This window comes from Pelobates fuscus, chromosome 6, assembly GCF_036172605.1.
Source record: "Pelobates fuscus isolate aPelFus1 chromosome 6, aPelFus1.pri, whole genome shotgun sequence".
Lineage (NCBI taxonomy): Eukaryota > Metazoa > Chordata > Amphibia > Anura > Pelobatidae > Pelobates > Pelobates fuscus.
In genome coordinates this window covers 97,356,828-97,384,310 of record NC_086322.1, presented here as the reverse complement: position 1 = coordinate 97,384,310, position 27,483 = coordinate 97,356,828, and the positions used below count along the sequence as shown (strand labels likewise).

The following is a 27,483-nucleotide window of genomic DNA, read 5'->3' as shown; positions in this document are numbered from 1 at the left end:
GTTCAATTTGCAGAGCAGGAGACAAACACTTCTAAAGCAAGTTGACATCTGATTGAAAATGAAACCGTTGCTTTCTTTTCCATGCAGGCTGTGACAGTCACAGCCAGGAGGAGAGTTGTGGCAAAGGCTGCATGGACAGAAACAAAAGTGATTCAACACCTAAATGGAAGAGAATTGAAAACACTTTCATTAGGCTACAGCTGTTTCCTATGCCTAAGTGTCCTTTTGAAGCACAACGGTCACCTCAAAACCTTTTTAATATAATAATTATTTAAATCAAATTTTGAAGGCAAATATATGTATATATAAACAAACAAGAAAAACACATCTCTACCTTTAGCATATGACAGAGTCCTTGAGCCATATAGATGCACCTTGGGTCAGACAGTAAGTCTTCCCTGCACCAATGCTAGGAGTAGGGAACATCATGGAGACTAGCCATTGGTTTTCTAACACTGTCTGACCAAAGGTGCAGGTCATATACTAAAACAGTACAACTGAGATTTGTTTTTTGTTTGTTTTTTTTACATAAACTTCATCAAGAAATATACAAATATATAAATAGATAAAATAATCCATTGCTTTTCAAAAAAAACTTGATGAATAATTAATATATTAAACATAGTTCTGAGGTGACTGTTCCCCAAAAACAAACAATCCTGGAAAGTGATAACCCTTTGAAAAAAAAAAAAAAAAAAAAATACATTTAAAAAAACAAACAGAAAAACCTACTTACCAAGGTCATCAGTTGCAAATGGTTCAAAATTTGAGGACGTTGATAAATTGCTAACATTATCACCTTCGTTTTTTACATTCTCATGAAGAACCGGCCCATCAGAGATTTTCTCATAAATTTCCTAAACAGATTATTAAGTGACAATTTAGATCAGCACATTCCACGCTAAATACTGTAAATTCCCAAACTGTAACTTCTATTAAATATTAGAAATAACTAGGATGATCCTATAACTCATAAATCAGATACATACACTTTTCATGCACAGTGTAATATTACCGAGTTCTGGAAATGTAACAAAAAAAATAAATAAAAAATAAAATCACTATTTACTAAAAGGCGATCCCCTTGTATAGCACATTTCATTCACTGCTTATATTAACATTCAGTTACACCAAAGATGAACATTTCCAATCTCCTCCAGGCATGTGTTTCTGTTTTGAAATCATCCTGCTAACATTGCTGTATCTCACATATGGCAAAGTTACGTTTGTCAGATACATTGTATATAACCCCTTAAAGGACCACTCTAGTGCCAGGAAAACACTTGTTTTCCTGGCATTAGAGTGCCCCCACCCGGCTCTGGAAAGGGGAAAAGGGGTAAAACTTACCTTTTTCCAGCGCTGGGCGGGGAGCTCTCCTCAATTTACAATGCTTTCCTATGGACGCTTGCGTGCTCTTACTGTGATTTTCACAGTGAGAATCACGCAAGCGCCTCTAGCGGCTGTCAATGAGACAGCCACTAGAGGCTTTGAGGGCTGGATTAACCCATTTATAAACATAGCAGTTTCTGTGAAACTGCTATGTTTATAAAAAAAAATGGGTTAACCCTAGCTGGACCTGGCACCCAGACCACTTAATTAAGCTGAAGTGGTCTGGGTGCCTAGAGTGGTCCTTTAACCCCTTAAGGACCAAACTTCTAGAATAAAATGGAATCATGACATGTCACACATGTCATGTGTCCTTAAGGGGTTAAGGAACAAGGCTATTTTGAGATGTAACACTTTTGTGACATAGGCCTTTTTGACATGCATTCATTCTACAACAATTTCACTCTGTCAGTGAAATACTGACAGAGATTATATATATATATATATATATATATATATATATAAAATTTGAAAATCCCCCGCACTCACGCTTAATTCTGTGTCCAATTCGCCGGGTGCCTGGCATGAACTCCAATAGAAATATAATTGCCAAAAAACTGCCGCTCACCGGTCTTGTAAAAGTCGGACTTTTACAAGACCGGTGAGCGGCAGTTTTTTGGCAATTATATATATATATAGATATATATATATATATATATATATATATATATATATATATATATATATCTATATATATATAGATATATATATATATATATAGATATATATATATATATATATAGATATAGATATATATAGATATAGATATAGATATAGATAAATATAGATATAGATAAATATAGATATAGATAAATATAGATAGATATAGATATAGATAGAGAGAGAGATACACACACACCATTATATATAGATAGGTGCAGAGCTTCAGTAATCCTTGACAAGGTATATGTGGAGAGAACCAGAGAATACTTTAGTATCCACATATACCTTGTCAAGGATTACTGAAGCTCTGCACCTATCTATATATATAATGGTGTGTATATATCTCCATATAGATATATAGATATACACACCATTATATATAGATAGGTGCAGAGCTTCAGTAATCCTTGACAAGGTATATGTGGAGAGAACCAGAGAATACTTTAGTATCCACATATACCTTGTCAAGGATTACTGAAGCTCTGCACCTATCTATATATATAATGGTGTGTATATATCTCCATATAGATATATAGATATACACACCATTATATATAGATAGGTGCAGAGCTTCAGTAATCCTTGACAAGGTATATGTGGAGAGAACCAGAGAATACTTTAGTATCCACATATACCTTGTCAAGGATTACTGAAGCACTGCACCTACCCCCCTGTTTTTATCCAGTTTTCTGATCGGAAAAGAGGGACTCCGTATTGGTGTTTAAGCTGCTTGTGGACTATTATCATTTTGCTTCCGCGCTTATTATATATAAGAAATTGGGCTTTTACTGGATACCTTAAAAATGAATAAACTAGTTAAAAATAAATAAAAAAAACTCTCTCCGTTTTGCAATTACTAACAAGATAGTAACTAATTAGTTCTGGTTGGTAAAATACTTAATATGTCTAGAATTTCAATACATTTAGAATTTATAAAATAAAATGAAAAAAAATTGCAAGGAGTAAATTACAGTTTTTAAGCTAAACTTTTTGCTAAAATTGGCATGCTGAGATTACAGCTTTTATAGTAGTCACAGAAAACCGCTCCACTAAATGTCAGAAGCACATTTGAAAATGACCACAGCTGAACGCCACCCAATTAAAGAGCTATCCATTTCAAAAGGTATGTGCCACGCGCAAGCACATAGCTCTTCTGTCAGTCTGGAGCCACTAACTGCAGATCCAACTAACAGAGGGGACCCTTAAGTATTGAAATATAACTGGGGGTGTCTAATTCTTTGAGAGGGGCAATGTTAGAAATACAGCCACAGTATTTGAAAGGATTTAAAAGGCTGCACATAGCTCAGTCAGTCTGGGGTATTGTGTATGTGGCTGACAGAGGGCATCCTCAGGTATCAAATAATGCCTGTGGCTTCTTAGTTTCAGCAGGGGTTTAAACCATGCTAGTACTTATATTGCATCACAGTCTATGCCATCAAGGGGCAATAAAGCCCTGAAGAAATAACATGATTAAAATATATATGGTTTCCATGTTTTGAAATGTGCCTTTAAAAAGTGTTTTTACAGAATGAGCAACTCACTACATTTGTCTAGCGAGTAAGAGAAAATCAAAGATTTTATGACAATTTGTACTATATATTGTACTATATATTCCATTCTTACACACAATGCTTTAATAACTCAAGAAACAAGTTAGGAGAAATAAAGAAGTCAAAACACAAATCAAATAAAGAAAAGCAAAAAAAAAAAAAAATCCTTACATCATCAGTTGTAACCAGACTTTGGCTGGGAGTATATTCAGCACTAGAAGCAATCCAACAAGCAGATTCCAATGTTTTTGAGGAGTCTGGCTTCTTTTCAGTGATGCGTCTTGTTACAATATCCTAAATAATTAGAGGTTATTAGTCTACAAACTTCAACAGCAGGTACTGTACAAATTGAAAAGCAGAACATTTTTACCTGCAATGCAAACAATGCTTTTTGCCGAAGGTAATCTGAATTCAGAAGCTGCAGTTCATGAAAGAGTTCAATCAAGAAATGTGGGCGCGATTCATTCTGTGAAATCAGTGTAGCGACTTCGGAGTAGATGGTGTCACGTAAAGCTTCAAACATAGAAAAGTCACTACCAGCCTCTGAGGGAGGAAAAAAAAAAAAAAAAAGGACACCATTATTGATTTACTACAATGACACACAGTACAAATAATCCAATGAAAACACCTATTATTCAGATTCACTTTTTAACAAGCAGTATGAAATGCCATTCAGCAAAGTTTTTGTTTTTGTTTAGATTTAATTCACAGTGCTCCTTCAAATAATTCATACAGACTGTGTTAACAATATATGTACACACTATAGAAAAATATACATATGAATCAAAACTTCAAGAAATACATGCCTCTGTATGTATTTAGATAGAAAGTATTACTTATATGTAACAATATGTAGGGAATCTAATAAATCAAATAAAAATAAATGTATAAAAACAAATTAAAATGATGGTAGCACTATTTTAATTTGTTTATACATTTATTTTTATTGGCTGCTGAAAATAAGAGTTTCATACCACCTACTTAGCTGGATCCCAGAGTCTGGTTCCTTGATTGGGCAATAAAGAGAAAGGATGCCTGCCTCCCCCTCCCAATATGTTCAGGGGAGGCACCTTTGAGGCGATTGTATATTCCATACTACTTTGAGTGTTACCAATAGTTTTATCTTTCACGGGTATAACAATGCGACACAGTTTTATTTTGTAGATGTACAGCTGAATACAGTTTGTTTCTACACATATATTCTATTTAAGAAGTTACATGTTACAATGCTGCCACCCATCCCATGTGTTCCCTATTAAGGTTAATAAGTATGTAGGGCTCACCCATTTTGCTTTGGTTTACTTTCCTATGTCTAGCACAGACTGAGCAGCACAATCAACAGTGAAATGTTGGGTTTGGGTGGCCGGCACGTTACATGACTAACTTTCAAGGCAGTCCTGACAGGGAGTGTAGGGCATCGGTGGCCTAACTGTTATGCTATGGCTTGGCAAGCTTTTTGTTACTTCATGAACAAAAAAAATTGAGACAAAGATTGACAAAAAAATTAAATAAAAAAAATAAGTAGGTAATGGTTCAGAAAAATAAATAAGTGTGTTTAAATAAATAAATAAATAAATAAATATATATTATATATATATATATATATATATACACACACACACATATACATACACACACACACGGGACCAGCACTCTGTCTCACGGTCTTGTACTTGCCTGGGTGCTTACTTCAGACAAAATGTACATAATGCAGGAAAAGTGCACTAACAGGACTCTGTAGACTATTTTCCAATTACTTTATTGTACAATATAGATACACCACATCAGTGTCAACTTTTCAATCTATATATTATATTTTATTTTTAGGTTTCAGCAGATTGACAGAATACCTGAGGTCATCTCTGCAGATTGGTTGTCTTTTTTCATTCTCAACAAATGCTCACTATTGCTGGGGGTCACATGGCCTGCAGTCATCTCCTCAGTCTGGGCATGTTTACTGTGACTCTGTTTAGCTTCAGCTGTCTTGTCACACTGTGTCTTGGAAGCGTCCACAGTGTGAAAGCCTAAACACACAAAAAAAATATTTTTATATATATATATATATATATATATATATATATATATATATATATATATATATATATATATATATATATATATATACACACACACACACACACAAGCAAGGATCACACATGTAAACAATAAAGGGCACAACTAAACAAGGTTTAATGTGTAACAATTAGAATACACAAAAAATAGAACAAAAAAAGAGCAATATAAAATTAACTCGTCTGTATGACACCAAATATTAAAGTCCAAAGATAAAAATTTTTAGCTGCCAGACATAAAAGGTTATTCTGCAAACCTATGTGATAGAATGTCCAAAAGTAGATAAATGTCAGCGATGTGCAATATCCCCAAATAAGTGTTTGTGGGGAAGCTGGGTATTGAGGTAAATGTGTATGATTTCCATCAAGATCTTGAAAAAGCCCCCTGAGTACGGGCGGAACGCGTGGATGAGTTAGAAGCCTTTCATCTTATCTTTTCAGGCACCTTTGGCAGCAAGTGCATTGTCATCCCTCCATTTGAACTTACAGCATTTCGGCTAGATCCTTGGACATTTTCTGGATTTCTACTGCACCACGGGAGTGGTAATACTTTCAGCACACTGCTTATCTGCTACATATCCTAGACTCTGTTTGGATCCTTAAATGGGAAGTAGGATTTAAACACCATATTTTTTTACTGTGTATGAGTTTTTTAAAGGATTTGGAGTTTTATTTTTACATGATATTAATAAACGGTGTTGCACTTTCTCTGTTTGGTTTGTATCTTTGAAGATACGTTACTGTGATCACTGCTGTTGGATACAAAGTTTACACAGAATACTCCTAATTTCCTAAACCACCGCTGTGGAGGTGGAAATCATACACATTTACCTCAATACCCAGCTTCCCCACAAACACTTATTTGGGGCTATTGCACAGCGCTAACATTTATCTACTTTTAATGTGTAACAATGCTCACAGTAAGAAGTATGCAAAGAAACTGCAAATTGTGTAGGTATAATGCGTCTGTAGAAAAGTGGACCACATAAAACAACCATAATGTCAACTGTTGAAAAGGTTTTGTGATTGGTATTATTACTGTCTTATATTTAAAAGTAAACTGCGGTAGGACTCGAACCCTAATAAGAAACTCATCTTACTGGTTTAAAATCTATTTTCAAATGGTTTAACCCTTTAGAAGTCTATCCCCCCCATGCGCCCATCCGCACCGAATACTGTCTTCTCCTCTGACTGTTGCAGGGATCAAAAAGGTTTGCATTGGTGGCCGGTGACTGATATTTTAAGCCTATCTACGGCTGCCCATTGCAAGGGCTCCAGAGAATAAATTATTAAGCTTGAAAAAAAAAAAAATAATAATAATAAAAATTACTTTTAAATTCGATCAAGTTGCCCTTACTAAAAGGTTTAACAAAGCTCTCATCACAAAGTGGGTCCATAAAAAAGTGCTTATCAAAAAAGTATTTGAAATAAGCCATAAAAAAAGTGCTTACCAAAGTTTTTCATTGCTCTGCTTTTTTGATGTGAAATCTTTCTTTTCTTGTTTTTTGCTTTCGGCGTTTTATCTTTCGATGCCAAACTAGCTTGGGCTGATGCTTTTCGACTCCTAAAGGTTTTAGTTACTGTAGTTGGATCCTTTGGATCTGGCATACTGCTCAAACTATCCAGGGATTCTTCATCAAACCGCTTTATTCTCTTTAATGCCTCTGGTTGTTTAAGTGTGGTACAACAGGCTGAATGTCCAGGGTTCAAAAATGGGGATTTTTTCCCCAGAGCATTATTTTGGTCTTCACATGTTCCTCTACCACTCTCTCCATCTACTGGTGCCTGTGGTGGGTTCCTTTAAGAAAAAATACAGATTCATGTAAAAACTGGTAATTTCATGTTTAAAGTTATCCACAATATGCTAGTCCATGTCCCACTAATAAATAAAATATAAATAAAAAACACATATCCACATTATATATATTTTTTTACACTGAAACATGTTCAAACAGCTGATTTACAAAATACCTGAGGTCATCTCTGCAGATGATATATAGCTTATCAAGTCATCTGATATAGGACATAAAAGAACCAAGGTGTTTGTGGTAGCACACAGCTCTTATAATAATTGTATTTTCGTTTACAATTAATCAAGAGAATCAGAAACTCTAGCACCATTAGGGCCAATCATGTAAGAGCAAAAATGCAATATATTTACATTCCATGAGACTTTTTTGTGAAACTGGCAAGCAGATTTCAAATAAACAATAACATTTTATGGTGTATATCTTTACAAAATACATTTATGAACACACACACACATAAAAAAACTAAATAACAAAAAAATAGAAAATTAAAAATAGAAAATAAAAATAAAATACTACAAATTCCTGTTTTACAACAATCGTTACCTTTGTTTGTCCGTTGAACTTGAAGGATTACTTTCAAATGGTCTAGGAAAAGCCATGTATTCAGTCTTTGCAGAAGTGTTAGGATCAGGAGGCTGGAGTGGTGTATCAATGTGAGAAGCAGCACTTTGCGTGAAATCTCCAAAACCAGATGGAAACATAGGATTAAAGTTCATACCTAAATGAGACAACAAATAAAAGTTTCACTTTTTTTGTATTGCCTTCATAAAGGTACATCAAGTGGCCAGTATCCTGAGGACTTCAAATTATATTCAGGTTTGCAGATTAATCTGTTTATTTAGTTAGAAGGGAGAAAAAGTAAGGCAATTAAAAAAAAAGACAAATTGTGCCTTGTACATACCGATCACAGCATGTAACAGACTATATGAGGATGTTAGAAGCATGAGACACCAAGGAATAGTTTTACAGAGGTTTGCCAGGTATCAGAATATGGTCACAATAGGCATTTTCCACTTTACACCAGGCTCAAGTAGGTGTAAAGTTAAAGGAACACTATAGTCCCCTAAATTACTTTAGCTAAATAAACCAGTTTTAGTGTATAGATCATTCCCCTGCAATTTCACTGCTCAATTCACTGTCATTTAGGAGTTAAATCACTTTGTTTCTGATTATGCAGCCCTAGCCACACCTCCCCTGGCTATGATTGACAGAGCCTGCATGAAAAAAAAAACTGGTTTCACTTTCAAACAGATGTAATTTACCTTAAATAATTGTATCTCAATCTCTAAATTGAACTTTAATCACATACAGGAGGCTCTTGCAGGGTCTAGCAAGCTATTAACATAGCAGGGGATAAGAAAATCTTAATTAAACAGAACTTGCAATAAAGAAAGCCTAAATAGGGCTCTCTTTAATGGAAGTGTTTATGGAAGGTTGTGCAAGTCACATGCAGGGAGGTGTGACTAGGGTTCATAAACAAAGGGATTTAACTCCTAAATGGCAGAGGATTGAGCAGTGAGGCTGCAGGGGCATGTTCTATACACCAAAACTGCTTCATTAAGCTAAAGTTGTTCAGGTGACTATAGTGTCCCTTTGTGAGTTAGTGACTGCATCTGACCAGGTGGTAATTTTTTTAGTCTAGCATGGAAACCAGGCTTTTAAATATCTAGTCTCCCATTAATATGTTTGTGACATGTTAAAAGTTATTGCAGCCACCAATTACCAGATAACAGTGACATTTTGTAGCATGAAAAGAGACTTAAAACTGCAGTTTAAGTGATTGGTGGCCATTTGGTAACTAATGGAGACAAGCAAGTTGCATTATGTAGGTTTTTTTAACATAACATATAATATAAATAAAGAAAACGCCAATATATAATAAATACATTAACAAAAACACATGAGGATTTATTCAGAAAATTGTATTAGTTTACAAAAGTGGTTTATACGTACTTTCCTTGAAATTTCATGTCTGATAAAGGACAGATTATGGTTTTAATATCGGTGGCACTACATAAAGCTTGGCTAATTAATTTAGAGCAATATATATATGACTGGTTAAGCAATAATTGGGCCAAGAAGGCTCTTACGAACTTGGAGATGATGCTAGATTCACAAGCATTTTCTGCAAGGGCTAATAACTAGCACTGCATTTAGTACCATTGGATTGGGATCAATTTTTACATACCTGGTGCCAAGTTTGGAAGGTTTCCAAAAGGAGACATATTAAAGAAATTCATGTGTGGAGGAAGGAAGCTTAAGTTATTAAACATATTGGAAGATGTAGGTGGAGGTATGTTGCTGCCTCTGTCACTTTGCTGTTGGTGATCTTGTTGCAAGTGTTCTTGTTGTTGCCGAATAACATCATTCAGCATTTGCCTTAATCTATAAATAAGTGAGTAATCCTTTAACACTTTAAAGTAAATATGCAACATTTTATTTAAACAAATATCAGATATCAGGCTCACAAAGGAGAGAGGTTTTGGAGGGGTATGACATAAAATGTAAATGAAATCCTACCTCATGACATTGTTTTGTTGCCAGTTAAGTTGACAATAGGACTGATTCAGCTGATGAGTAAGAAGCTGGACTTGGGATGACCCTGCATTATTTGGCATTACATTATAAGGATTTGCTAAAAAGCTCTGGAGCAGATAGGAGAGGGTCTAATGAGAGAAAAAAAAAAAAGTAGAATGAAATGCAATTAGAGGATTAAATGAGGAACAAAACATATACACATATGTTTAATACATTGGTCTAGGGGTGTATTCCCTCCCCCCCAAGGCAATTATTTTACTGCTTACTATTGCAGCAAGGCTGCCAGTCTATTTATACTAAATCAGGGTTATTCACTAAAGTGAAAAATTACAGGAATTCAAAGTGAATTTAAACATTTATGCCAAAATGGATGAATCTGAATTCAATTCCAATTGTACAGTGCTGCGAAATTTGTTGGCGCTTTAATACTAGTAATAAATAAAAATATTAGTGCAACTATATGTAGGCAACTGAATAAAATGGGAACTGGTGCATATGTCAGGCAGAATGTGCGTTTGACAGATCAATACGGTGCTGACCACTAACTGGTTCATGGAGATACAATAATTAGGATGGCTCCATTTTGTGGGGCATCAAGAGAAAATAAAGGTTTGTTTGAGAAAAATATACGCATTTTGGAGAATATGACTTGGTCTATGATTCACCTGTTGATCTCTCATTAAAGTTTGACAAATAGTTGTGCTGAAGTCCAATTGTTTTCTTAGATGATCAATTTGCTCCTGCCATTGTTCTTTCTCCTCCACATGAGAGAGGTCTGATACCCAGCGGAGATTTTCTTGGCGCCGCATACTAATATTCTGCTGTTGTCTTGTTTTGGGTGAGGGACGATAATTGCCATCAACTGAAAATGTACGCTGGCCCTTTGACCTATAAACAAGCAGTATGTTACATGCAAGGCTTTACACACTTTTAAATCATTAAATCAACTGAACAATCTAAAATACTTTACTATGAACACTTGGGCAGACATATCAAGTAATAATTACATGGTCTGCTAACATGCACTGATGTATACATTCAACAAATGTTGAAAGCTTGTGACTATGTATTTTATGGATTAAAAACACGGACTTCCTGTGAGCGTAATGAATCACTTAATATGTTAAATGTTTACATTTGTCTGAAAACAACCATCTACTTGCTGTTAAACCATTAGAGGCTGTCATTCATTACAGACCAAGCTTCTGGATAGACCAATTTTCAAAGGTCTTTACTTTCACACAGTTAAAGAAACACTGAAAACCTCTATAAACACTTCAGGATAATTCAGCACTGTTATAAAAGTGCCCAAGTTGCACAATTCCAGCAGTCAGACAGGCAGTAAGACGCACTCTCATTTGCTTGGAGAATTTGTTCAAAGCAGATGTGAGGTTTTCTCAGATGGTTTCATGATTTCTTTGTAATAAACATTACCAGAGCAGCACTGCAATTGCCATGCATGTACCCTTGCTAACAATGCTTCTCTGAGAAATGGATGGGCCAGGAGATCACCACTAGTGATGATCTCTGGGCTGTGGAGGAGCTGTAGGGATGGACTGCTGGATTAGAAGCAAGTAACCTATTTCAGGGTAGCAAATGGAGAGCCAAAAATGCAAAAAAGTGTTTAAAAAACAAAAAAAAAAAAAACAGTCCAGCATTATAAATAAAAGGTGGGACTTTAACACTGTAGTGTTCCTTTAATACTTCTAATAAGCACTGGGACTTGAGGATTATAGTGACCGCTGCACATGTGCCCTTTATGTTATGAGAAGTACTAAGTTAGACCATATATTCCACAAGAGAAAGGACTGCACACAATCCAATTTTCCTACGTCTTATCTTTCCCACCAGTGCAACCATGGATGCAAGGCAGCCAATCCTCCAGATGTAATCCAAACAAGAAAATGGATCCCAGCACTTCAAGTAGGGTGATGCAAATAATATTCAGTCACACTATGTGGCCTTTGTCAAATCTGATCTTATAAAATACTTTTGACAAAGTGTGGCTTAGATGCTGTGATTGTGTTAAGTACAATTAAAGTCTACATCAACCTACTTGGAGTGTTAAAATTATTTTTCTTGTCTAGAATTGATGAGCTCACCATGGAGATAAGGCAAGAGAGAGGAATGTGTGACACTGGACTATAGTTACATTTTGTTAATTTCTGCAAAGTCTTATTGAAAATAGTGCATACGTATTTAAGTTATTTATATATATATATATATATATATATATATATATATATATATACACACATACATATACATATACATACACATACATATACATATACATATACATACATATACATATACATACACATACACACACATTTAGTCACAGATATACTGAACCAAAAGTAATAGTAAAGTAGGTCAAACAATTATAGCACAGAATAATACTTACACATTTTCTTAGTTAATACTAAAGAGCAAGTGTTATTTTCTTAGCCAGAGAACATAATTTAGGTTATTTATGAATGACAACGTTTACTGCCTAGCCAGCAGCAGTTGTCAGGTGACAAAGAATATTAACCTAGCTAAATTCCATTAAATTACGAATTTACAGGTTAACTTGTTCCCAGTACAAGGTTTAAAAAAACAACTAAGATTAGGGAAATTGAGAAATAAATATGAGAGCATCATGAGAAAGTCAATCAGAGGAGGAAAAAAAAAAAAAAAAAACCAGAGGCCCAAAATTCACCTTATCCAATTATTTGAAGTGTTTGGTGTTAAGACTCCATAACGTTTATAAGCATACAGTTTTTGCAAGGACCTCACGATCACATGGGGGGGCCGAAGAGGGACTCCCTGGGCTCCCAGGTAAGTCCCCATACCGCGATCTAAGCAAGTACCCATACCGGGTAAGTAGAAAGGCTGGTTTGGGCGTTCTATGCCGCCCTCCGGCGTTTAGAGCCGGTTCCTTAAGGACGGCATAGAACGCCCGCCGTCCTTAAGGGGTTAAAATGGAAATAAACATGTATACAGTAGGTTGGAGTATAGATGCACAGGGACACAAATCATTGGGAATGGAGGAGTTAAGATACTCCTGAGTATGACCTACCCATCTAGCGAACTACTACGTTTTGGTTGTTCTAAAGTGCCCTTTACAGTTTAAATAATATGAGCGCACATACCAATTTTTGCTACAATGTTCATTGCGGTTTTCACTAAAAGCACTTTGATTCCTGCTATTTTGACGATAAGAAACATTTCCATGGAAGGCGTCATCTTGTTCATCTCCTTCATCATCATCATCATCATCACCCTCCTCCTCCTCTTCTTCTTCTTCTTCTTCTTCTTCTTCCTCCTCCTCCTCCTCCTCCACCTGGTTTACATCTGAAACTCCAGCATCATCCTCCTCTTCATCAAGTGCACACTGGGTGGATCCACCCCAGGTTGCCATTGTTCTAGTGGATTGCAAAGATTGCATAAATTAAAAAAATGCATTGACCCATCATTACTTAAAATAGTTTCTAAGACCAATATAGTAGTACAGATAGCAAATAAATCAAAAAGTATCTCACTTTTAAATGAAAGAATAGTGTGATGTAAAATAGGTCAACTGTTAACAAATTTTCACTTCCTGTTTTGCATAAGTTTATTAAATTTACTTTTGTAAAGAAACACATCAGTCTTTATCATAAGCAACATGGTTTTTAGTATTTTCAATAAAGGTCACACGTCTGTCCAGTTTATACATTTGTTAATTCCTTCTCAGAAGAAATTGTTTCAATATCCCTGTTTTGCCCTGTACAAATCACTTTAAGAAATAGTCCAGCATTCATCAGTCATGTAGTAAGCTATACAGTTTTGAGGGGGAGAGGGGGGCAGATATTCTTAAAGGGATTCTCCAGTGTCAGGAAAACATTCGTTTTCCTGGCACTGCAGGTTCCCGCAGTGCCCCTCTCCCTCCCACCCCCCACCCCCATCCCAACTTACCGGAGTCCAACTCCGACGTCCCTCGGCGCTGGGTCAGGCTCCACCTACTCTCCTCCCCTGCCGTCAGCTGGCGGGGTGACCTAATACGCACGCGCATTAGACCTCCCCATAGGAAAGCCTTATACAGCGATTTCCAATGGGGATTTCGGTGACGCTGGAGGTCCTCACATAGCGAGCGAGAGGACGTCCAGCATCACTGAAAACACTTTTCGTGTTCCATGAACACGGAAGTCCCTCTAGTAGACAGCCACTAGAGGAGGACTCAACCCAGCAATGTAAATATTGCAGTTTATGAAAACTTCAAAAATTACACTTGCAGTGTTAAGGGTAGTGGGAGTTTGCACTCAGACCACTCCAATGGGCAAAAATGATCTGGGTGCCTGTAGCATAAATAGAGCATAAATACAAGGTACAAAATATTGATATATATATACTTTTTTTTTAGGGCACACTCACTTTTCTGTCCGGCTTTGGTGCTGATACCCCTGATTTTCAGAGTCTTCACTTCTCAGAGATGCAGCTGAATTTGTATCTGTTAATCCATGTCTTTGCTGCTGCTCTGCCATCAGGGACTCTAACTGCTTTCTTCTTTGTCTCAAGTCCTCCCGTACAATTTGGTGCCTTCGAATTTCTGACCACACCTTCACAGAAAATAAATTAGAAAATGAGCACAACATCAAGCCATGAGAGAAGAGCAGTTCTGTATATCAGCAAAAATTATTTGGCATAGGCAAACTAAATTAACATACTTGTCTGGTAGACAGACAACTATTGTCCAGATCCTTTTAATTATTTATGAGGCACAATTAGCAAAAATAATTAGTCTCCAATGCCTTACTGCTGTCCTCAGGTTTAAGGTTCATGTCTGTCTGGGCACTCAGACTGTCACCTTTTCAGCCACATTGATATTGCAGACTTAAGGTTTCTGCAATATCAGTTTTGCCCAAATTGACATTATCGGCTGAAAGCACTGGGCTAACCTGTCCCAAAGTTCTCAATCAATCACAAAAAAACAGGCTGGACAATGTGAAACTAATTATTGTAATAAAATCTGTAATGCTATACTGGACACAACGGGTAGCTTACCTCATTATCCACAGATGAAGAATCTTCAGGGTCAGGCATAGTCGGAATTATTGCTTTGCTAGGATCATCAACCTCAGGAGTTGAAGTAGTTGTTGGTAAATGTCTGTTAGTGGGAAAGGTTCCAGCACTAGAGGTGGACAGCTAAATGGTGAACCAAAAACATAAAATGATACAAGATTAAGAAAAAGACGGATAATCACATTAAAACATCACAATATAAAAACATCACAACAAAATTACTCAATCACCGTATTTAATACAAATTATTACTAGCAATACTCTAATTCATTCAGTAATAAATACATTCTGGCATTGCCTTTTGTACCAAGTTAAAATCATAAGCACTGCACACATCTGTCTATCTGCTGCTGTTAAACATCAACTTTCAAATTAAATGACGTTGAAAAACTCATGTTTCCCCTTTAAAAGTTGCTAGTTTCACAAAAAAATAAAAAAATAAAATAAAACCCAGAGTATGCCAACAAACAAGAATCCAAACATCTACATCAAGCATGTAAAACTCGCAGCCCACAATGAATATTTGTGTGGCCCGGCGAGCCGCGAGTTTGCCATGCATATGCGAGTCCGCCAGTGTTGCGATGGCCACGGCTGGACGGCGGCTGGGATTTAGCCCAGAGGGGGGCGGACGGACGACTGGGATTTAGCCCAGAGGGGGGCGGGCGGACGGACGGACGACTGGGATTTAGCCCAGAGGGGGGCGGACGGACGGACGGACGACTGGGATTTAGCCCAGAGGGGGGCGGACGGACGGACGACTGGGATTTAGCCCAGAGGGGGGCGGACGGACGGACGACTGGGATTTAGCCCAGAGGGGGACGGACGGACGGACGACTGGGATTTAGCCCAGAGGGGGGCGGGCGGGCGGACGACTGGGATTTAGCCCAGAGGGGGGCGGACGGACGACTGGGATTTAGCCCAGAGGGGGGCGGGCAGACGGACGGACGACTGGGATTTAGCCCAGAGGGGGGCGGGCGGACGGACGGACGACTGGGATTTAGCCCAGAGGGGGGCGGGCGGACGGACGGACGACTGGGATTTAGCCCAGAGGGGGGCGGACGGACGACTGGGATTTAGCCCAGAGGGGGGCGGGCGGGCGGACGGACGGACGACTGGGATTTAGCCCAGAGGGGGACGGACGGACGGACGACTGGGATTGAGCCCAGAGGGGGGGGGGACGGACGGACGACTGGGATTTAGCCCAGAGGGGGGCGGACGGACGGACGGACGACTGGGATTTAGCCCAGAGGGGGGCGGACGGACGGACGGACGACTGGGATTTAGCCCAGAGGGGGGCAGACGGACGGACGGACGGACGACTGGGATTTAGCCCAGAGGGGGGCAGACGGACGGACGGACGACTGGGATTTAGCCCAGAGGGGGGCAGACGGACGGACGACTGGGATTTAGCCCAGAGGGGGGCAGACGGACGGACGGACGACTGGGATTTAGCCCAGAGGGGGGCAGACGGACGGACGGACGACTGGGATTTAGCCCAGAGGGGGGCAGACGGACGGACGACTGGGATTTAGCCCAGAGGGGGGCAGACGGACGGACGGACGGACGGACGGACGGACGGATTTAGCCCAGAGGGGGGCAGACGGACGGACGACTGGGATTTAGCCCAGAGGGGGGTAGACGGACGGACGGACGACTGGGATTTAGCCCAGAGGGGGGCAGAGGGACGGACGGACGACTGGGATTTAGCCCAGAGGGGGGCGGACGGACGACTGGGATTTAGCCCAGAGGGGGGCAGACGGACGGACGGACGACTGGGATTTAGCCCAGAGGGGGGCGGGCGGGCGGACGGACGGACGACTGGGATTTAGCCCAGAGGGGGGGGGGCGGGCGGACGGACGACTGGGATTTAGCCCAGAGGGGGGCGGGCGGACGGACGGACGACTGGGATTTAGCCCAGAGGGGGGCGGGCGGACGGACGGACGACTGGGATTTAGCCCAGAGGGGGGCGGGCGGACGGACGGACGACTGGGATTTAGCCCAGAGGGGGGCGGACGGACAGGACGGACGACTGGGATTGAGCCCAGAGGGGGGGGGACGGACGGACGACTGGGATTTAGCCCAGAGGGGGGCAGACGGACGGACGGACGACTGGGATTTAGCCCAGAGGGGGGCGGGCGGGCGGACGGACGACTGGGATTTAGCCCAGAGGGGGGGGGGGCGGGCGGACGGACGACTGGGATTTAGCCCAGAGGGGGGCGGGCGGACGGACGGACGACTGGGATTTAGCCCAGAGGGGGGCGGGCGGACGGACGGACGACTGGGATTTAGCCCAGAGGGGGGCGGGCGGACGGACGGACGACTGGGATTTAGCCCAGAGGGGGGCGGACGGACAGGACGGACGACTGGGATTGAGCCCAGAGGGGGGGGGACGGACGGACGACTGGGATTTAGCCCAGAGGGGGGCGGACGGACGGACGACTGGGATTTAGCCCAGAGGGGGGCAGACGGACGGACGGACGAGTGGGATTTAGCCCAGAGGGGGGCAGAGGGACGGACGGACGACTGGGATTTAGCCCAGAGGGGGGCAGACGGACGGACGGACGACTGGGATTTAGCCCAGAGGGGGGCAGACGAACGGACGACTGGGATTTAGCCCAGAGGGGGGCAGACGGACGGACGACTGGGATTTAGCCCAGAGGGGGGCAGACAGACGGACGGACGACTGGGATTTAGCCCAGAGGGGGGCAGACAGGCGGACGACTGGGATTTAGCCCAGAGGGGGGCAGACGGACGGACGACTGGGATTTAGCCCAGAGGGGGGCGGACGGACGGACGGACGGACAGAGGGACGGAGGGACGGACGGACGACTGGGATTTAGCCCAGAGGGGGGCAGACGGACGGACGGACGACTGGGATTTAGCCCAGAGGGGGGCAGACGGACGGACGGACGGACGACTGGGATTTAAGCCCAGAGGGGGGCAGACGGACGGACGGACGGACGACTGGGATTTAGCCCAGAGGGGGGCAGACGGACGGACGGACGACTGGGATTTAGCCCAGAGGGGGGCAGACGGACGGACGGACGACTGGGATTTAGCCCAGAGGGGGGCAGACGGACGGACGGACGACTGGGATTTAGCCCAGAGGGGGGCAGACGGACGGACGGACGACTGGGATTTAGCCCAGAGGGGGGCAGACGGACGGACGGACGACTGGGATTTAGCCCAGAGGGGGGCAGACGGACGGACGGACGACTGGGATTTAGCCCAGAGGGGGGCAGACGGACGGACGACTGGGATTTAGCCCAGAGGGGGGCGGGCAGACGGACGGACGGACGACTGGGATTTAGCCCAGAGGGGGGCAGACGGACGGACGGACGACTGGGATTTAGCCCAGAGGGGGGCAGACGGACGGACGGACAACTGGGATTTAGCCCAGAGGGGGGCAGACGGACGGACGACTGGGATTTAGCCCAGAGGGGGGCAGACGGACGGACGGACGGACGGACGACTGGGATTTAGCCCAGAGGGGGGCAGACGGACGGACGGACGGACGGACGGACGACTGGGATTTAGCCCAGAGGGGGGACGGGCTGGGATTTAGCCCAGAGGGGGACGGGCTGGGATTTAGCCCAGAGGGGGACAGGCTGGGGGACGGGCTGGGATTTAGCCCAGAGGGGGACGGGCTGGGATTTGGCCCAGAGGGGGATGGGGGACGGGCTGGGATTTAGCCCAGAGGGGGACGGGCTGGGGGGCGACTGGGATTTAGCCCAGAGGGGGACGGACGGATGACAGGGATTTAGCCCAGAGGGGGACGGACGGACGACTGGGATTTAGCACAGAGGGGGACGGGACGACTGGGATTTAGCACAGAGGGGGACGGGACGACAGGGATTTAGCACAGAGGGGGACGGGACGACTGGGATTTAGCCCAGAGGGGGACGGGCTGGGGGGCGACTGGGATTTAGCCCAGAGGGGGGACGGGCTGGGATTTAGCCCAGAGGGGGGACGGGCTGGGATTTAGCCCAGAGGGGGGACGGGCTGGGATTTAGCCCAGAGGGGGGACGGGCTGGGGGACGGGCTGGGATTTAGCCCAGAGGGGGACGGGCTGGGGGGCGACTGGGATTTAGCACAGAGGGGGACGGACGGAAGACAGGGATTTAGCACAGAGGGGGACGGACGGAAGACAGGGATTTAGCACAGAGGGGGACGGAAGACAGGGATTTAGCACAGAGGGGGACGGACGGAAGACAGGGATTTAGCACAGAGGGGGGGGGGACGGGACGACAGGGATTTAGCACAGAGGGGGACGGGACGACTGGGATTTAGCACAGAGGGGGACGGGCTGGGGGGCGACTGGGATTTAGCCCAGAGGGGGACGGGCTGGGGGGCGACTGGGATTTAGCCCAGAGGGGGACGGGCTGGGGGGCGACTGGGATTTAGCCCAGAGGGGGACGGGCTGGGGGGCGACTGGGATTTAGCCCAGAGGGGGACGGGCTGGGGGGCGACTGGGATTTAGCCCAGAGGGGGACGGGCTGGGGGGCGACTGGGATTTAGCCCAGAGGGGGACGAGCTGGGGGGCGACTGGGATTTAGCCCAGAGGGGGACGGGCTGGGGGGCGACTGGGATTTAGCCCAGAGGGGGACGGGCTGGGGGGCGACTGGGATTTAGCCCAGAGGGGGACGGGCTGGGGGGCGACTGGGATTTAGCCCAGAGGGGGACGGGCTGGGGGGCGACTGGGATTTAGCCCAGAGGGGGACGGGCTGGGGGGCGACTGGGATTTAGCCCAGAGGGGGACGGGCTGGGGGGCGACTGGGATTTAGCCCAGAGGGGGACGGGCTGGGGGGCGACTGGGATTTAGCCCAGAGGGGGACGGGCTGGGGGGCGACTGGGATTTAGCCCAGAGGGGGACGGGCTGGGGGGCGACTGGGATTTAGCCCAGAGGGGGGCGGGCTGGGGGGCGACTGGGATTTAGCCCAGAGGGGGACGGGCTGGGGGGCGACTGGGATTTAGCCCAGAGGGGGACGGGCTGGGGGGCGACTGGGATTTAGCCCAGAGGGGGACGGGCTGGGGGGCGACTGGGATTTAGCCCAGAGGGGGACGGGCTGGGGGGCGACTGGGATTTAGCCCAGAGGGGGACGGGCTGGGGGGCGACTGGGATTTAGCCCAGAGGGGGACGGGCTGGGGGGCGACTGGGATTTAGCCCAGAGGGGGACGGGCTGGGGGGCGACTGGGATTTAGCCCAGAGGGGGACGGGCTGGGGGGCGACTGGGATTTAGCCCAGAGGGGGACGGGCTGGGGGGCGACTGGTATTTAGCCCAGAGGGGGACGTGCTGGGGGGCGACTGGGATTTAGCCCAGAGGGGGACGGGCTGGGGGGCGACTGGGATTTAGCCCAGAGGGGGACGGGCTGGGGGGCGACTGGGATTTAGCCCAGAGGGGGACGGGCTGGGGGGCGACTGGGATTTAGCCCAGAGGGGGACGGGCTGGGGGGCGACTGGGATTTAGCCCAGAGGGGGACGAGCTGGGGGGCGACTGGGATTTAGCCCAGAGGGGGACGAGCTGGGGGGCGACTGGGATTTAGCCCAGAGGGGGACGGACGGATGACAGGGATTTAGCACAGAGGGGGACGGGGCGACAGGGATTTAGCACAGAGGGGGACGGGACGGACTGGGATTTAGTGAGGGGGGGGAGACAGGGATTTAGTGAGGGGGGGGAGAGACTGGGATTTAGTGAGGGGGGGGGAGAGACTGGGATTTAGTGAGGGGGGGGAGAATGCGTTTTGTTTTTTTATACTGTACTTTTCAAAACAAACCTACATTTCTATGAAAATTTAAGGTTTTGGGGTTTTTTTTGCGGCCCGCATAAACTTAAACCGTGTTTGGTGGGCCCGTGCTAGCCTTTGAGTTGGACATGCTTGATCTACATTCACATCTGTCTTCAACTCTAAAACTCAGAAACAAAGGCCTTTTCTACCAGTTCTTTTCTCTTTCCCTAAAAGGGGATATTTCATTCTACCAGGAAAGCCTGAATCTGTCAGAAGCCTGTGTCAAAGTTATATTCTTGTGCAGAATTTCCCATAAATTTTACTGCCCAATAAGGTGCTTACACAAACTGTATCCCTACTTAAGACCTCTGAGTGATTTTCCATACTTCATCAGAATCAGATAGATCATATATTTTACAGATATCCCATTTGCGTAAGCACTTGCATAGAGTATACACTTGCACTGGTTTGCAATATATATCTTTTTGGGCAGAGACACAAACGCATGCACGCCCAAAAAGATGCGGTTTCATCTGTTACCAATGAATGTGACTGGGAAATGACAAAAGTTGACAGAGGAAGCTCTGCCTTTTCTCTGCTTTTCTCAATCTCTGCATTCTCGATAAGTTGTCCCTATTTTGTCTGATTGCATATGATAAAAGAGGCTCTAAAAGGAGGTCTATTTCCAGTGCACGCCAACAAGAATGGAATGTATACAATTTTACTCTACAAACTGTTCAACTAAACAGATCATTTTTCTGCTTAAACTATTTAAGGACTGTGTTAAAAACGCCTTGGGGTCTCACCTAAAGATACAACATATATATTGGAATTCCAGTGAAATTCTAATAGTCAATATGAATGTTTCATAAAGAGAATACATTTATAATAATCTGCCAAAAAAAATATTAGTGCAACTTTAAATAAATATACTCTTTGCTTAAACAATTCCTTATTTGAAGCTTCTCTCGCACTTCACCATTCCTATTAGAACAAAGAAGAATTTCCTGGTATTTTTGATACTCAGATTATTCACATTTTTCATAATCCAATTCAATACTTCATTGATTCCTCTGTGGCCATTAATAAGGACAAGGACAAGCACACACACACTTTAGCCTTTGCTAATCTTTCCCTTAACGCTCTAGCATTAACCTTTACCCTAATCTAAAACCATGTGTAATCATAGCCTACTCTCACACCACTTGTCTAACTCTAACCCTACCCCTAATCCCACCAATAAAGTAACCCACTGCAAATATCAATTGATATTAGAAATGGGTTTTACTTTAACAGTAGATGGTGGTATGTGGCAGTTTTCAGAATTACACTGTAATTCTGAATAAAGTTCAAGATATTGAATAGTTACCTGGGTTTAGTGGTGTGAGCAGGGATTTAACCCAATCAGACTATGATCTTTTTAATAGGCATTTAAAGAGCTGTTTTCAGTGCTGTAAACAGCTCATCAAAAAGACTATGGCCAATGAAAATGGCCCCAGCAGACAGAGGGGTTTCCAGGTAACTATTTATTCCCGTGTGAGGAGGGATTTAACCCTATGCACACCAAATATGCAGGACGTTCAATGCTGTATTAAAGCCCACTTTATGAAGGATGGCATAGAAAGCCACAGTTATGACTACTGGTACCATGGTGACAGAGAAACCTCAACTCAGTTGTTAAGGGAGGAGTTTTCATGGATGGGAATGATAAGCATAAATATGCATTGTTTCACTTTCATTAGTTTTGGTTTAGTAGTAGTTTTAAGATGCATTTTTTTTGTGGCTGATGTTTCTTTACCTGTAAGTCTGGACAAGCTTTCTGTAAAGTCTGTATTTTCTCTTGAATTTCAATAAGTTTCTTCCGTTCTTCCTGTAACTGTTTTAGTTCCTTTTGCTGCTGCTGAAGCTTAGATTCATAGAATTTCTCTCTGAAATAAGAAAATATCAATAATGGGGGTGTGGTGGATAATGGATTACAATTTTGTATACAAGTACAAAAACAAGACCATTACCTTGCTTGTTCCTTTAAAGCTATATCTTTTTGAACTTTAGACGAATTTTGACGAGTGTTATTTGGTTGCTGTGTAGCGTTTGAGGCCTCTGTTAAAAGGTGATCACTACCAGATCTCTCAGCTGCAATGGTTTCAGACTCTGTATCATCACCATACTGACAAAAAGATAGAATGAACATGTAAACTTACTATCTAACAATGTATGCAATTAAATTATGAATATCAACCAGGCAGACTAAATGGAGACTAGTCTTCTAAACAAATATCTACATAGTTAGGGCACTACTGCAACAAACAGAAGGGACATTTGTATTTAATTATACAATTTGGAACTCCAAATATCTCAACTGGTTTTGCCTACGTTGTCTCCTGGCTTGTCCATATTAGCTTGTGTTTTCCACAAAATGAATATAAAGTGGGTAAGATTTGCCAGTTTTAGCCAAGCCATAAATAAGGGGTGTATAATTATGCAAAATTTGGATATCAATATTAGAATATTCCAGACATTTGTTTAAAAATAAAAATAAGAATTAAAAAATTGAAAGGGATGAACAATGTAGATATTTTAAGTTCTTAAATTTAAAAATAAAGCTAACCATTTTAGCACTAGGTGTTGAAAACAAATATTGCATTTCCATTTAATATGATTATACCTGTACCATTGCAACAAGATCCTGTAGCTGTCGAAGTTTCTGTTTAGCTGCAATGAGTCGATTAAATTTTTGCTGGAAATCGCTACTGTTTTCATCAGCAACACTGCTACTACTGGATACAGATGCCCGGCTTGCTTGGTCATCCTCTATATCTTCTTCATCCAGCTCCATTTCACGAATTCTATCCTTATCAACTTCACTTTTATACAAACAATCTAAATTGTAAATAAAAGCGATCAACTGCTGGATAACTGTACTCTTGATAAGCAAAAATGCTTTACTTAAAGCAGCACTATCATGGCCGAATCCAGTTTTTTGTTTTTGTTTTTTTAACCCCCCCCTCCTGCCTCCACTACATCTAATTGACCCCCTAGTCACCCCCAAATGCCTCTAAGCCTATATTCAGGGCGCCGCCATCTTTGTGTGGGTAGAGGAAGTCCCTGTGGGACACGTCATCTGCTCACACTAGATAGCACTGAGATTCCCGCACATGCCCAGTTAAACATTTGACATGCGAACGGGAATTTCATCTATTCATTCATCAGAAAGCCGAATGAATGAATAGCATTGTCAGACAAACAAACACTGAGTATCACTGTTCGCTTGTTCGTTCAGTTTATTACAAGGAGGGAGCTACCGGCACACAGCTCCCTCCTTGTAATATGTAAAGATAGAAGCGGCAGGGAGCTGGGCTCCCTGCCACTTCATAAGCCTCCCTGGTCCCCCCATCATTCTATGAGGGTCAATATGACCCCCATAATAGCATAAGGGAGATTAAAATACCGCGAGAAGGGGCATGTCCACTAAACAGTGAGCAGCCTGTGGCTCCACTGTTTAAAAAAAAAAACAAAAAAAAAAATACTAAATAACAATAAGGAGGGAGGGGAACCTACTGTCCTCCCTCCCCCACCCCCCAGCCCCCACCCCTGAGCAGTGGGTGGAGGCCCTAAAAAACAATAAGGGGGGGAACGGGGGACCTACTGTCCTCCCTCCCCGAACGGTGGGTAAGGGGCCCTATATAAGAATAACAGTAAGGGGATGGATGGATTTCAAGCCACCCAATCACAGTGCTCTGTGTCATTTTACACAGCATGTGAAAGTTCTTTGGAATTTTCCCACACTGTGTAAAATGACAAAGAGCACTCCGTTTTTTAGGGCCCGCTCAGGAGTGGGGGCCAGTAGGTCCCCCCCCCCCCCCCCCATTCTTATATAGGGCCCCCACCCACCGCTCGGGGGTTTGAGGACAGTAGGTTGTGTGTGTCTCCACTTATCCTTATTTAGGTCCCCCACCCGCTGCGCAGGGGTGGGGGGGTGGACAATAGGTCCCCCCCATTGTGATTTATGGCCCCCACCCCCCCCTTCCTAATTGTTATTAGGTTTTTTGGGGTGTTTTTTTTTAAACAGCGAGCAGCCACAGGCGGCTCACTGTTTAATAGACATGCCCCTACTCGCAGTGTAGCAAGTAGGGGCTGAATTTACTAATACCAAGTAATCTTTACTTAGCATTCGTAAAGTTGGCTGAAAGACCAATTTAGGTCTTTCAGCCTTTTAGTAGATAACTCCCTGATACCGAGGGAATTAGGGAGTTATTTACTAAGCGGCTGCAAGATGCAGCCACAGCACAAATAGGATCGGCGTTTCATTCATTCGAATAAAATTGCGATCCGAACAAAGTCCCGAATTGCGTCCTAACACGAATGGAGAAACTGTTCTCATTCTGTTAGGTTGCAATTCGGCACTTTTGCCGGCGTTCTGTCACAGTGACAGGACGTTCGGCAATACTGACAGGAAGCATCGTGGGAAGTAAAGGTGAGAATTGTGGGAAAATTGTTCTGACCAGCGGAAATGAAGCACACTTTGCTCCTCCGCTGGTCAAAGCTGGTCAAGCGGAGGAAACCTCCATAAGGCAAAGAGTCCCTACTTTGTTTTATGATTTTAAAGAAAACTAAAGAAGACAGAAAGAAAAGAAGAACAGATCCCGAGAGAGGGGGAGAAGAGGAAGAGACTGAGGAAAGGTAAGTTCGGCATGACAGTGCCACTTTAAAAGCGACATGTTTAAAAAAAATAAAACTGAACTTCCCCACCCTGAAACTAACTATAGTATTCTTCTTACTCTAAATTGCAATTCTAAGTAATCCCAGATTTTGGAGCTCCTTGTACCATATGCTATACAAGGTGTTTGGAGAGTACATTTATATTATACAAGAGACTGGCTTTCAAGATTTTTAATCTTTTAGATTTCTGATTCCAGTCTGTGATTGTACAGTTCAGTACTAAAGCATACCTAATGAAGACAACACATTGAAGGGTCTTAAATTAACAGAAGATCTGTTGTTTATTTCACATTCGGTGTTAAGTGGTCTTTCATCTCTGTTATTTGTACCAGATGGAACGTTGGTGAGGCTATTCATTTGTCCCCAGCTATGCATGCGTTGTGGATTTCTATTAATAGGAAGAAGAAAAAAAAGCAGAAACAAATAATTCAGTCATTAATTTGCATTTGTACAGTAGTGGACAAATGTGGCACTGCAGCCAACATTTCCCAAAATGCTCACAGAATAATGATCCTGAACAACATGTGATATGTTGTATAACATCTACACAGACATGGTTGCTATCACTGCATTACAAAGCACTCAATCCCTTTACTTTAAAACTTCCCTTCAATTTTACTCTATAATATAGAAAATCATCAAAGGGCCAAAATGCCAAAGGGCCACAGTTTAACCCCTTAAGGACCAAACTTCTGAAATTTAAGGGAATCATGACATGTCACACGTCATGTGTCCTTAAGAGGTTAATGTGATGTAGCCAAATGTATGCCAATTTAGAAGCAATACTAAACTAAAGCAAAATGAGATCTACATTACTGGTAGACAGGTTAACATGATCTGGACAGCAGCATATCAGGGCAATATTAACAAGCCTGTATTTATGCAGGGGTACAAGTTGTGTAGATTTATATAGCAGTCTAAAATAACATATCCACTATCACACTGTACATATCTACAGCAAACTTTAGTATTACAATTACATATTAGCATTTAAGTCCCAACATTTCCCACAGCACATATAGCCGTTCTCCACATATTCACAAAAGTTAATTTATTCTAACATTCCAGTTATATCCACAGTACAGTCTCAAATACAAGGCAGCATTTGGAAGTCTTCTGAAATGGAAAGAGCTATATAAAAAATATATAGTATTTTTTTTAGATTACTTTAAAAAAAAAAAAATGGCCAAAATAGTGATACAATTCATCCACATTTCAGAACACTGAAATTATAGGGCAATTTTTTTTTTCTCCTCTTCTATGAAAGTATTCTCTATTGACAGCTGGGTGCAAAAAACAAGGCACATCATAGTGACTGACAAGGAGCTAAAATGGCGGCATCCTCATAAATACATGTTTGCTAAATATATTGAATAAGTAAACGAAAAAGAAAAATTCGGCGAAGTGTCTTTTCCCCCTTTAGGTATTAATACAAGTCTGCAAATAAACATGTTCTTTGAACAAATAAGATATGGTATGTAATGCACTTTAACCACACACTACACAATCAAAAGCTACAAAATAAATGTTTCCTAACCTTATGTTAGTGATAGGGTGAGTTAACTCTTGCTCCGAATCAGATTCATACTCGGAATCTGCACTTTCTTCCTCATCTTTAGTGTTTTCATTGACAGCGTCTGTCATCATGTCAGATGTCTGCTCATAATAATGAACCAAATCACGCAACTCGTTTAATCTTTTTCGAACTTCTTGCAATTTCCTAGGGGAAGAAAATTTTATTTCACTAAGCAAAAATGTAATGGCAAGTTGTTGGAGTAGCAAATATGATTTTAGACTGCTAGAAATTATTTAAAGGGATACTATAGCGCCAGGAATACAAAGCTGTATTCCTGACACTATAGCTCCCTCTGTCTCTCCCCCCCTCTCCTTTTTTTACTTCCCTTTTCCCAGCACCGATGTCATTCGGCGTTGGGCTGAAGCTCCGCCCCCTCCGACAGCCCATGACGAGCG

At 42.8% G+C, this 27,483-nt stretch overlaps 1 protein-coding gene across 8 annotated transcripts in view; it reads right to left on the bottom strand.

Moving 5' to 3' along the window:
* Positions 1–27,483, bottom strand: part of PCM1 (pericentriolar material 1) — a 118,442-nt gene that overhangs the window by 25,356 nt on the left and 65,603 nt on the right. For 6 of the 8 annotated variants that reach the window (XM_063458067.1, XM_063458068.1, XM_063458073.1 and 3 more), the window contains 17 exons: positions 27,050–27,232; positions 25,743–25,900; positions 23,459–23,673; positions 22,806–22,960; positions 22,592–22,721; positions 15,049–15,189; positions 14,419–14,603; positions 13,158–13,430; positions 10,686–10,908; positions 10,003–10,148; positions 9,671–9,867; positions 8,026–8,200; positions 7,123–7,469; positions 5,450–5,623; positions 3,970–4,142; positions 3,771–3,893; positions 737–857 (listed from right to left, as the gene is read on the bottom strand). In XM_063458067.1, coding sequence (XP_063314137.1) covers positions 737–857; positions 3,771–3,893; positions 3,970–4,142; positions 5,450–5,623; positions 7,123–7,469; positions 8,026–8,200; positions 9,671–9,867; positions 10,003–10,148; positions 10,686–10,908; positions 13,158–13,430; positions 14,419–14,603; positions 15,049–15,189; positions 22,592–22,721; positions 22,806–22,960; positions 23,459–23,673; positions 25,743–25,900; positions 27,050–27,232 — 3,119 coding nt within the window. The remainder of the gene's footprint in view (positions 1–736; positions 858–3,770; positions 3,894–3,969; positions 4,143–5,449; positions 5,624–7,122; positions 7,470–8,025; positions 8,201–9,670; positions 9,868–10,002; positions 10,149–10,685; positions 10,909–13,157; positions 13,431–14,418; positions 14,604–15,048; positions 15,190–22,591; positions 22,722–22,805; positions 22,961–23,458; positions 23,674–25,742; positions 25,901–27,049; positions 27,233–27,483) is intronic. The other 2 variants (XM_063458069.1, XM_063458071.1) reach the window with 1 other exon arrangement.